Here is a 13,567-nt window from a genome sequence, read left to right on the forward strand (position 1 = left end):
TTTTAGAGGCCTCCCATTTACCACCACAAATGTTATGGGTAGGGGGGATGGGCCTGGGTCTGCCTGCCTGAAGTGCACTGCAGTACCCACTAAGAGTACTCCAGGGACAGGACTTGTTGCTGGTGTATAACCTTGGCACAGCAGTTGACACCTGAAGACTAATCTCGCTGAAAACGTCCTTTATTTGAATAAGCACCTTTACTCACAGTTAACTGATCAGAGGTTGTGCCCCACTGGCAACGAGTCTCGCTGGTACTGAGATTGGCAGTAGGTCCGAGCTGGCAGAATGGTGTACAATGCCCTCTTTCAGCAACATTCAAGGTAAGAACTAAGTGCTGTAACGTGGCTAACACGTGAAAGGGATCTAAAAGTGTCTTACACAAATGGCCATTACCTCATGGACTACCAGAAACAAAACAGGGCACACTCTGACCCAGTAAGCAGAGGGAAAAGCACCATGGGAGTAGAGCCTACCAACTACCAACATCGTGAGCATTTAACACAAGCTAGTGAAATCACGGAGCCCAATACCCTACACCCACCAAAATGCATTGCTGATGTGACTCTGCAGTGCCCTTAACAGAAAAGGTGTCACGCTCACCCGAGACCCACATCAGAACCAGGGAAAGGCTGTCAGAGGATAGAACACATTCTGCTGTCAAGGAGGTGGGTATGGCATTTGAGGCTGGCATACAGGCTGGGAAAAAAAAGTTTGTAAAGTGGGTTTCTTTTTGGTGGGAGGGGGTTAGTGACCACTGGGGGAGTCAGGGAGGGTCATCCCCGATTCCCTCCGGTGGTCATCTGGTCAGTTGGGGCACTTTTTTGGGACTTGGACCTGAAAAAAAAAGGGTCCAAATAAAGCGGACCAAATTCTCGTCAAAAACGCCCTTCTTGTTTCGATTATCAGCTAAAGACGCCCATCTCTCCTCGCTAATAACCACGCCCCCGTCCCACCTTCGCCACGCCTCCAACACGCCCCCGTGATCTTTGTTCGTTTCCGTGACGGACTGCAGTTGAGGACGCCCAAAATCGGCTTTCGATTACACCGATTTGGGCGCCCACGGGAAACGGACGCCCATCTCCCGATTTGGGTCGTAATATGGGCGTCTTTCTCTTTCGAAAATAAGCTGGATCGTATGCGTGCTGACAATTACCGCCCAGTTAACGCGTGGGACCTTACCACAAATTCAATGGGTGGCGGTAAGGTCTCAGGCCCAAAATGGATGCGTGCCAATTTTCATTTTCCCACACATCCATTTTCAGCCGCCCCCCCCCCCCCCCCCAAAGGCCTTTTTTGCAGGTGCACTGAAAAATGAACCTACACGTGTCCAATACATGCGTCTACATCAGCACAGGCCACTTTTCGGTGCACCTTAGTAAAAGGACCCCCTAATTACTAATTAGATTCAGCTGACTGAATAGAGACGGGCTTGATTGCAGCCAAATCTGTTGAATCCTAAACTTCACTATTTACTGAACCATACCATGAGAATGATGTAGTCACCACAAAGTTTCTGCAAGAACGCTATGCCATGATCATAGCAAATTCTAGAAGCCATGAGAAAAAAAAGTTATTGAAATATATCAGCAAGAAAAGGGTTACCACGCCATTTCTAAAGCTCTGGGATCCCACTGAACCACAGTGAGAGCCATTATCTCCAAATGGAGAAGGTTTGGAACAGCAGTGAATCTTGCCAGGAGTAGCCGGCTTGCCAAAATTATTCCAAGGGTGAAGCGATAACTCATCTGGGAAGTCATAAAACATGGGAAGCAAAAAGGGGGGGGGGGGGGGGGGGGGGGTCCATGCCTTCCACAGAGAAGCAAGCACAATACAAAAGGTGGAAGCAAAATCAAGTCCAAATGACCAGCCCAAACAGAAAGTAAGAGCGTCAAAACAAGTTTATTGGTACCTAAACATTTCAGGTCATCATCAAAGGAACTGAAGGCCTCTTTAACCTCAAGTTTAGTGTTCATGACTCCACAATAAGAAAAACTGGGCAAAAACAATATTCATGTAACATCAATGCTTGTCTTATATTTGCAAACATACACCTGTACATAAATACATAAGTATTGCCACACTGGGACAGACCAAAGGTCCATCAAGCCCAGCATCCTGTTTCCAACAGTGGCCAATCCAGGTCACAAATACCTGGCAAGATTCCAAAAAAGTTCAATACATTTTATGCTGCTTATCCCAGAAATAAGAAGTGGATTTTCCCCAAGTCATTTTAATAATGGTCTATGGACTTTTCCTTTAGGAAGCCGTCCAAACCTTTTTTAAAGCCCACTAAGCTAACTGCCTTTACTACATTCTCTGGCAACGAATTCCAGAGTTTAATTACACGTTGAGTGAAGAAACATTTTCTCCTATTCGTTTTAAATTTATTACTTTGTAGCTTCATCACATGCCCCCTTAGTCCTAGTATTTTTGGAAAGAGTAAACAAACGATTCATGTCTACCCATTCCACACTACTCATTATTTTATAGACCTCTATCTCAGCCGTCTTGTCTCCAAGCTGAAGAGCCTTAGCCGCTTCAGCCTTTCCTCATAGGGAAGTCATCCCATCCCCTTTATCATTTTCATTGCCCTTCTCTGTACCTTTTCTAATTCCACTATATCTTTTTTGAGATGTGGTGACCAGAATTGAACACAATGTTCGAGGTGCGGTCGCACCATGGAGCAATACGAAGGTATTATAACGTCCTCATTTTTGTTTTGCATTCCTTTCCTAATAATACCTAACATTCTATTTGCTTTCTTAGCCGCTAATGCACACTGAGCAGAGGGTTTCAACGTATCATCAACGATGACGCCTAGATACCTTTCTTGGTTGGTGACTCCTAACATGGAATCTTGCATTACGTAGCTAACTTCGGGTTCCTCTTTCCCACATGCATCACTTTGCACTTGCTCACATTAAATGTCATCTGCCATTTAGATGCCCAGACTCGTAAGGTCTTCTTTGTGTCGTCAACAAATTTAATTACCTCACTAGTTACTCCCATCTCTAGATCATTTATAAATGTTAAAAGCAGCAGTAGAACCCCACTATCTACCCACATAAGAACATCATACCAACAATCAAACATGGTGATGGTAGTGTAATGATGTGGGGAGGATTTGCTGCCTCAGGACCTAGAAAACTTGCCATTATTGAAGGAACCATGAATCCTGAACTCTACCAGAAAGCTCTTGAGGAGAACTGGCTGAAGCGCAATTGGGTTAAGCTGCAAGAAATGATACAAAACAGAGAAGAAAGTGTACATCTGAATGGCTGATGAGAAACAAAATTAAGCTTTGGATTGATCTAGTCAAAGTTCTGACCTGAACCCAGTAAAGATCATGAATAAAAAAACTATGAATGTCTGAGTGGGCAATGAATGTGTCTGAGTGGGGTAAGATTCAACAGTATTATGAACAACTGATAACAAATTATAGGAAGTGTTTGGTTGCAATTATTGCTGCTAAAGAGGGTTCAACTAGTTATTAAGTTTAGGGGCACATACTTTCTCATATGGGTGATTATGTGCATTGGATAAATTTGTTCCTTAAATAAGTGAAGTAGTAATTTAAAAACTGTGTTATATGTTTACTCAGATTCTGTTTTATATATGTACAATAAAAGGAAACATCAAGAGGGAAAAATTTGTTCACATCACTGTAGACAGTATAGCAATACGAACAAGATAAGCTAAGCAAGCTGTTAAAAACATTTCACGCCCAGTTCTCCAATGTCACATCATATGGTTGCACAGCCAATCAGGAAGAAAAGAAACCAAAGGTGGAGGAGGAGTAGCCTACTGGTAGAACATCAGGATGAGAACCAGGGAAGGCACATTTAGATCCTGTAGACGCTCCCTGTGACCATGGACAAACCAATTCACACTCTATTGCCAACAGTACAAACTTAGAAATAGATTGAATGAATTCTTTGCTTTGGTCTTCACTGAGGAAGATTTGGGAGAGAAAAGATACTCAAAGCTGACGAGTCAGACAAACTGAATGAAATCTCTATAAACCTGGAAGATGTAGTGGCACGATTTGACAAATTGAAGAGTTGCAAATCGCCTGGATTGGATGGTATTCATCCCAGAGTACTGATAGAATTGAAAAATTAACTTGCAGAACTATTGTTAGTAATATGTAATTTATCTGTAAAATCAAGCATGGTACTGGAAGACCGGAGGGTGGCCAATGTAATGTCGTTTTTTAAAAAAGGTTCCAGAAGTCATTTTCTACAAAAAAAAGTCTATCTTTTCCTTTTGAAAATGCTGTTTGGAAAAATGTTTTGTGATTTGGGGGAGTAAGGGGAGGTGATCCCTGATTCCCTCCAGTGGTCATCTGGTCATTTGGGGCATCTCTTGTGTGGAGTAGAGGAGTAGCCTAGTGGTTAGTGCAGCAGACTTTGATCCTAGGGAAGAGAGTTCAATTCCCACTGCAGCTGTTAAAAAAAAAAAAAAAAAACAGGTCTAGCTCAAAACTTCTAAGTTTTAGTCTTGATGTTTTTGTTTTGTTCCATTATAGCTGAAAGACATCTAAGACGCCCAAGTCCCGCCTTGAACACGCCTCTGGCACGCCCCCTTGAGATTCAGACGTCCTTCTGACGGACTTCAGAGAAAGACGTCTAAAAATAGGTTTCAAAAATACTGATTTGGACGTTTTTGTGAGATGCTGGAACAGTTGCTTAATAACATATTTATTAATGATACAGAGATGGGAGTAACTAGTGATGTAATTAAATTTGATGACAACACATTCAAAGTTGTTAAATCGCAAGAGGATTGTGAAAAATTACAAGAGAACTTTATGAGACCGGGAGACTGGGCGTACAAATTGCAGATGACATTTAATGTGAACAAGTGCAAAATGATGCATGTGGAAAAGAGGAACCGAACTATAGCTACGTAATGCAAGGTTCCACATTAGGAGTCACTGACCAGGAAAGGGATCTAGGTGTCATTTTTGATGATACGCTGAAACCCTCTGCTCAGTGTGCATTGGCGGCTAAGAAAGCAAATAGAACGTTAGGTATTATTAGGAAAGGAATGGAAAACAAAAATGAGGATGATATAATGCAATTGTATCGGTCCATGGTGCGACTGAACCTCGAATACTGTGTGCAGTTCTGGTCACCACATCTCAAAAAAGATATAATGGAATTAGAAAGGGTATGGAGAAGGGCGACTTCCCTATGGGGAAAGGCTAAAGCGGCTAAGGCTCTGAAATTCGTTGCCAGAGAATGTAGTAAAAGCAATTAGCTTAGCGGGGTTAGAAGGGCATAATCGAAAGGGGTGCCCAAGTTTTCCTGAGGACATCCTCGCAGGATGTCCCAACGAAAGGGGGGGGGGGGGGACCCATATTATCGAAACAAGATGGGTGTCCATCTTTCGTTTCGATAATACGGTTGGGGACACCCAAATCGCGAAATTTAGGTTGACCTTAGAGATGGCCGTCCCTGATTTTCGGCGATAATGGAAACCGAGCATTCCCATCTCAGAAATGACCAAATCCAAGCCATTTGGTTGTGGGAGGAACCAGCATTCGTAGTGCACTGGTCCCCCTCACATGCCAGGACACCAACTGGGCACCCTAGGGGGCACTGCAGTGGACTTCAGAAATTGCTCCCAGGTGCATAGCTTCCTTACCTTGTGTGCTGAGCCCCTCAAACCCCCCCCCCCCCAAACCCACTCCCCACAACTGTACACCACTACCATAGCCCTAAGGGGTGAAGGGGGGCACCTACATGTGGGTACAGTGGGTTTCTGGTGGGTTTTGAAGGGCTCACATTTACCACCACAAGTGTAACAGGTGGGGGTGGGGGGTGGGCCTGGGTCCGCCTTCCTGAAGTGCACTGCACCCACTAAAACTGCTCCAGGGACCTGCATACTGCTGTCATGGAACTGGGTATGACATCTGAGGCCAGCATAGAGGCTGGCAAAAAATATTTAAAGTTTTTTTTTTTTTAGGGTTGGAGGGGGTTAGTGACTACTGGGGGAGTAAGGGGAGGTCATCCCCAATTCCCTCCGGTGGTCATCTGGTCAGCTTGGGCACCTTTTTGAGACTTGATTGTAACAAAAAATGGACCAAGTAAAGTTGCCCAAGTGCTCGTCAGGGACGCCCTTCTTTTTTCCATTATCAGTCGAGGACGCCCATGTGTTAGGTATGCCCCAGTCCCGCCTTCACTACTCTTCCGACACGCCCCCACGACGGAAAGCAGTTGAGGACGCCCAAAATCGGCTTCCGATTATGCCGATTTGGGCGACCCTGGGAGAAGGACGTCCATCTCCCGATTTGTGTCGAAAGATGGGCGCCCTTCTCTTTCAAAAATAAGCCTGATAGCGTCCTAAAAGAAAAGTCCATTAGCCATTATTAAAATGACTTGGGGAAAATCCACTGCTTATTTCTAGGATAACTGCTAATTTCTTGTGGCAACAATCTACTAGGACTCTTCTTAATAGCAATACATAAACTAGTAGAAAAACAAACATGTGCGCCTTGTTCCCTTAACATAAGGCGCACGTTTGTTTTTCTACTAGTTTATGTATTGCTATTTCTAGGATAAGCTGCAGAAATTGTATCGTACTGTTTTGGATCTTGCCAGGTACCTGTGACCTGGATTGCCCACTGTTAGAAACAGGATATTGGGCTTAATGGACCTTCAGTCTCTCCCACTATGGCAACAGTTATGTTCTTAAGTACTTATTCATTAAAAAAAACGTTACTGTGTTTTACTTACTTCAAGTACATTTTATGCAAAGAAACATATTCACTAATAACATATTAACTGTATTAATACTATAACATAATTCACTAAATCTAGCCCTTAAGGCTTCTAGAAACCTGATAACTTGCACTGAACTACCAATGAAAAGGCATGAGTAAAATAAAAAGTTTAAAAAAAAAGTTCAACCTTCTCCTAATAGCTTACCAGTTTAAGTAAAAACTTATTTATGCAAATTTTAGGATGCATTAGCTGCCCTGGAACTTACAGATGTGGAATGAAACTGAGCATGTGCGGACAGAGGCCCATAGAAAAGCCACCAACTACAAATGGAAGACCTTTTCTGCTAGCAGGGAGGGGGTAAGGGGAAAGCTGGGGTGGAGTATGGGGATAAGGCAATGTTATATGCTCCCCCGCTTTGGGCTCAGGCCCCACCACCCCAAAAAAAAAATTAAGGTCTAGCTATGTGACTGCCTGCAACTTCTCTTTCTTTCTCCCTCCCCACCCAGCCATGTTCTTCCCCTTGTGCCACAGTCCCCTCTCTCTAGTCTCTGTCTCACACAATGTAAGAATTCCTTCAATCCTTTTCTTTTCCTTATACACTGTGCCCAGCAGCTTCACCTACTCCAGTCTTTAATCTGTTCCCTAGACCCCTACTGTACCTTATATAGGGGCTCAACTAACTTTAGATGTCTTAACTTAATCCACCTAAGATTAGACCTGCTCTGGGCTCACGTAAATTATGCAATCGGCACAGAGCACCTAACTTAACTTCCCTATTTTAGTCCTGTTCTTTTTTAAGGCGCCTATATTTAGGAAATTTATGATTTTAATTTAGGTGCTCAGAGCCAACAAACTTATGAAAGTGAAGCTCCTAGACCTTTTGAAAACCAACCTGCCCCTGTATCTGTGCAATGCTGCATACATCTAGTATATGCTACACAGATCATGATGAGGTTGGTGTCATTTCTTAAAAATACTGAGAGCAAAACCTTACCTTACTATGCAGCCAGTATGTACTCTGTGTGTTGCCTTAAAATATGTGCTGTTTTTCAAATCCACTGTACCACAGCAAGTGAATGAAAGAAACCCTTTGGAAAACAGAACTCACTGATGACACAACATGGTCACTTACCATGCAATGAGGATTGTAAATCATTCATATTTTGGTCTAAAAGCTCTGAAGGAAGGAAGCCTGATGGAGTCGTCATCTCCTGGTCACTAGCTACAGAGTTTGTGGCATGGTCATTGAGCAGGTCGGCTCCAAAGACCGCTGTCCATTCTTTGCTGAAGTCTCCTTCATCCAAAGAGGATGCATTAAGAATATCATTCAGCAACACCAACTCATCTTTATCGCAACTTTCAGGTTCTAGTGGGTCTCCAAGCAGGTCCTTTGGAGCTAATAAGAAAGGATGAATGCAACAAATTATTACAAATCTGTATAAAATCTTGGGCAAACATAGCCAGAACACCGATATTAAAAAAAAAAAAAATACTGATTAGATTGTTAAGATTATCTCAAAATTTTCTGAATCTTCAAGCACCTAAAATGAACAGCCTCCAAAGTTGTATTTTAGCCCCCTTGTTCTTTGTACATGGGCTTACAATTCTTATTACGCACCTAAGATTAGGGATAAGCAAATCTACTGTAGACCACTGGCTTAGATCTAATTTATTGAATTACATCTTGCTTACAAACATGACCTATGAGTCAGACGATAAGGGGTGAGGGTCACTAAACGAAGTGGCATTAATAGCACTGGCATAGGTTTGGGTAAGGGGAGGCTTGGGAGGCGGTGTCCTCCCAAATGCTCCAGGTGATGGTATTGAATTGCTTCTCTTCCCCCCCCCCCCCCCCCCCCCCGGTCACCAATATGACCTCTCTCTACTCCTTGCTCCCCCAAACTAAGCAGAGAACTACACTGATGATTAATAGTGCTGCAATGAAAGTAAATAAAGCACGGAAGATGCCATTTCTCACACCCTGAAAGAACAAGATAAAATTGGCTGACCTAGCAAAGCAAGGGGAGCAGAAGATATGCTAAACATCCCTTGACAATATAAACAGGCTGTGTTTCATTGCAGCAGAAGCACTAAAGGAACTAGTAGACTTATGGTTCTAAGCAGGGTTTAATTTTACACATAAAGGAAGCAGACCTGTGGAGCTGGAGGAAGGAGCAGGATGGCAAGGGGCAAGAGTAACAGGATCACCCTTTACCCTCCTCTTCCCAGATCCCTACATGCTTCTTGAAAGGGAGGGGCTGGAACAGAACACCCCTGTTGCTCTGAAGTCTGAAAGAAGTAGCAGAACTGCATTCCAAGCTACTCCCTTACAAATCAAGTCCTGCTTCTGAGGTACCTGCATTAGTATCTTTGCACTAGTCGGTCAAAAAATGAGAATGAGTCTTCAGAGCATTACTAGCAAATTCACAATGTGGAATCAAAAAAAAGAAATCTTACTAAGACGCATGAGATTTGTTTTTCCCCCAAATCAGGTCACAGGGACCTGGATCTAATGAAAGCGGCTTTTGTCAGAGCTAGTAATGGATAACATAACCCCAAAGAACTTAACCCCCCCCCCCATCCCTTGCTGAGATGGGTTTCAGATGCAGCACACTACCCATCCCTTTAGAACACTGTTTTATAATACATACTTTACACTGTAGTCTTATTTAGTCTTCGAATCTCATTTTATGAGTTAATACTAGCCGTTAAGCCCGTTAAAACAGGCGACATTTGTGTTTTGCAAAATGTAAAAAATTCTCACCTCCATCCATCCATGTGCAGCAAACCTCCTCTCTCCCCTGCCCTCCCCCGATCCATGTCCAGCAACCCTGCTCTCTCCCCTGCCCTCCCCCCATGTCCAGCAGCCGTCCTGTATCCCCTGGCCTCCCTGCCCCCCCCCCCAGCAACCATCCTCTCTCCCCTGCCCTCCCCCCATATCCAGCAGCCCTCCTCTCTCCCCTGGCCTCACCCCGTCCACCGATCCTGCCCCCCATATCCAGCAACCCTCCTCTTTCCCTTGGCCTCCCCCCTCCACCAACCCTGCCCTCCCCCCATGTCCAGCAATCCTCCTCTCTGCCCTGCTCTCACTCCATGTCCAGCAACCATGCCCTCTCCCCCCTGCCCTCAGCCCATGTCCAGCTACCCTCCTCGCCGCCGCTCCCTCCCCTCTCCGTGCCGGGCCCCCTGCACTGACAGCGCCTCTCACCTCCGTGTGAAAGCGCTGCAGGCAGCAGCAGATCGCTCTGCTGCTGCCTGCAGTGCTTCCACACGGAGGTGAAAGGCGCTGTCAGGTCAGTGCAGGGGGCCCGATACAGAGGGGGGCGGGAGCGGCGGCGGGGGGAGGGGGGAAGTTGCTGCACGCGATGTTCGTTTCCAGGCTCCAGTGGCAGCGTCCGACAGTCCAACTCCGTTTCCCTGTCTGTTCCGCCCTCTGACGTCATCACGTCTTGACGCGAGGGCGGGACAGAGAGGGAAGTCTCTACTGCGCATTTGCAGGTGAGTCGGTCACTTGCGATTTATATGTTTGATTATTCTTAGACAGAGCAAGGAAAGCATATATACTCTATCCTATAACCAGCACTGTGAAAAAGTTATGGACCAGAGAAACTTACCTCATTACTATAAACAGAGGAGAATTTTATAACAGAATGCCCACATAAATTTCCCAAATCATGTTTATTTTATGAAAGTAATATAGGTGCCTATGTGCCTTTATAAAATAGGTTTGGGGGCCTATCTTCAGAAACATGCAAAGGATCTCATTGCTCCAAGGCAGGTGCAAATATGTGTCTATACAGTATAAAATATGTGGGTACATACATACATAAGCAGTGAAATGAGGTGGTCCAGCAAGGACACAGCTTGACCCACAGGAACCCAATACAGTATTAGCAGCTAGAAACTTTGGTGGGTGGATTATGTTTTGGTTTCCTCAACCACTGTTGAGGTGTTCCACTGCTCCTGTGAGTATACGTTGCATCTATGACAGTGCTTCCCAAACTGTGGGTCAGGACCCCTAATGGAGTCCCAAATCTCCCTTTGGGGTGACAACCTACTCGGACTCTCCACAGGTTCATCATTACTTCGCACCTCCAGGGAGTCACACAATTTTATTTGGCTGTAATTATGGGGTCGCAGCCAGAAATAGAATGGGAAGTACCGTCTATGCACATAGGAGTAAAGTCTCAAAACGCCGCTGACATTTATGCACTGGGATGACGCATACTAAGTGTGAATTCTATAACAGCAGTTGTGCACACAGCTGCAATTCTAGAATACTAGCGTAAGTCTGCATTTATGCAGCTAATGTTAGGAGCGAGCACTTACACCAGCTCAATGGCTGGCAATTAGGCACATAAATGCTAATCTATAAACTGTGCGCATCGCTGCCTTACATGCTCCTACACCACCCATGCCACTCCCAGGTCCACGTCCCCCCCTTTGAAGTTGTGCGTTCTGGAATTTGAGCTCTCAACGTACAGATTAGCAACTAAGGGCAGATACATGTGTAACTGCTAATAGCTGCCAATTATCTCCTATTAAGGCAAGTTATAGCCAACAATTGGCTGTTAACTGGAGTTAAGTTACATGTGCATCTGACCATATTCCATAACTTGTACGTGCAAATCTGTGAGTGCGCAAGTTTAAAGTATTAGGGGATACTGTATGAACATAGTTGTTTATGTTTTACACACATATACCTCCATGCAATTTTATAGTAGCCATTTGAAAAAAATACATTATAAAATTAACCCCTTAAGGGACAATTTTAGAAGCCACTTCCTTGGGTAAAGGAGTGCTTCATCCCAGACACGGCCTTTTGTAAAACAGGTTGCTCTATGTGCAGGTATGGGTATTTGTAGTGAATGGGTATATAATTACCTGCATACTTTTGAATTTTCAAAAGCAAAAATTCATTTTCCCTCTGAAAATTTATCTGCCCAATTTTAGGAGGTGGAGTTGAGGAGTAGCCTAGTGGTTAGTGCAGTGGACTTTGATCCTGGGGAACTGAGTTCGATTCCCACTGCAGCTCCTTGTGACTCTGGGCAAGTCACTTAACCCTCCATTGCCCCTGGTGCAAAATAAGTACCTGAATATATGTAAACCACTTTGAATGTAGTTGCAAAAACCTTAGAAAGGTGGTATATCAAGTCCAAATGTGGGCAGGGAATCTTCTTGAGGTACCTTTCAAAGTCCTTTCATTTCAACAAGCTGGCAAAATCTGTGTGTACTTTTCAACCATGCAGACAGATATAAAGTTACACTTACAATGCTGTAAACACGGACTTGCTAGAAATTTAAATCCTAGAAATCTCTGCAGCTTAGTTCAGGGGAAACAGTATAATGTTATACTTCTGAAGTATTGTTGCTTTGACTGCATTACCATGGTGAAGCTAAGTACTACTTTTTTTGTTCCCGTTTTTTGTGATATTTAGACTTCTGAGTTTTCCAACTTTACACAAGGAGTGGAAAATTCGGGTAATTGTTTAAGCACTTAGATTAAAATTTGTCACAATTAAAACCTCCTCCTCCGTTTTTTTACTGCAGACCTTTTTTCTCCTGTTTTGAGGTTCTTGGAGTTGTTTTGCTCTGCAGGCGTTTTCAGAGGGTGGTGGAGCCAATGATGAAAGCCATTTCAGTTGATGTCCAAGCACATGGAACCCTGGGCTTATGAGGATACATTATTTATAATTATATAAAAAAAAGTGACTTTAGACATAAGTGCTAAACCAATACCTTATAATCAGGGCATATATACATTCAGTAGTTTCTAAATTAAATTGCTCTGGGCAGTTTTTTTTTGAATTTTTGATATTTCTAAAGTAGCCATGTGATTATGTTTTCTATTATTTGGTTTTGGCTTGACAGTTTTCTTATGCTCCTTTTAGCTTCCAACACAACTGAAATTGTTCTTTACTGGGGCTTAGCCTAAGGTTAAAAATGAGGGAAAGGTCCTGGGCAGTTGTGCTTAGGTGCTAGGAGCCTTAATTCACAACTGACAGGACTTTCCCCCCATTTTTAACCTTCATTCCCCTCCTGTTTGGTTCAGAACCCTCAGCCTGAAACTTAGCATATATAAGTCTCAAGTCTGACCACTAGGTATAACTCAGAAGCTAGCATAGTACCCTAGTTCTGGTTGGTTAGAGGAGCAGAAATGAACTGGGAATCTAAACCAGATCTCCCACAGAACAGTAGGCAGAACAGCAGTGCTATTAAGCTTAAAGCCAGCAACTTTTATCACAATTCAACAAACTTTCTTTGTTTATGTTTAATAAGCATTTGATATACCACTATTACTGATGTATCAGATCATAGCGGTTTACAATAAAATTACATTAAAATTAAGGAAAGGAACTCCACATTTAATAAAAGAAAGTTTCACCAATCAATCCAAAGGACTTTCACAATTATCCACAGGAGATGCTAACAAAGATAACAACAGCAGCAACAACAGAAAAAAAAAAAAAACAATCACACTATGCTGTACCTCCACTTACCAGCCCACACCATCTTACCCAGTAATGGGGAGAGCAAATCCAAAAGCCTACTGAAAATAAAAAGCTTTAAGTTGGGATTTAAATTTTGAAAATGAAAGTTCTGATCTGATGTGTGAAGGTCAGTCGTTCCATAATTTAGGAGCCAAAAAGAAAAAAGCGGATTCCTTTGTGGAGTGAGGGGGCAATGCTGAACACTGGGAGGGTTGATAGGGATATGTATGTGTGTGTGGGTGGGGGGGGGGGGGGGGGAGTAACATACACAGAGGGGCGATGCAGGACCTGTATAGGGAACAGAGACACAGAAGGGTGCTGCAGGACCTGTGTGAGGGATAGAGACA

At 43.7% G+C, this 13,567-nt stretch overlaps 1 protein-coding gene across 2 annotated transcripts in view; it reads right to left on the reverse strand.

Moving 5' to 3' along the window:
* The window catches only part of ICA1 (islet cell autoantigen 1), a 216,271-nt gene that overhangs the window by 64,022 nt on the left and 138,682 nt on the right, over positions 1 to 13,567 (reverse strand). For both annotated transcript variants that reach the window (XM_030201026.1, XM_030201035.1), the window contains exon 13: positions 7,862 to 8,125. In XM_030201026.1, the coding sequence (XP_030056886.1) occupies positions 7,862 to 8,125 (264 nt within the window). The remainder of the gene's footprint in view (positions 1 to 7,861; positions 8,126 to 13,567) is intronic.

Source organism: Microcaecilia unicolor, chromosome 1, assembly GCF_901765095.1.
Source record: "Microcaecilia unicolor chromosome 1, aMicUni1.1, whole genome shotgun sequence".
In the NCBI taxonomy this organism is placed as follows: domain Eukaryota; kingdom Metazoa; phylum Chordata; class Amphibia; order Gymnophiona; family Siphonopidae; genus Microcaecilia; species Microcaecilia unicolor.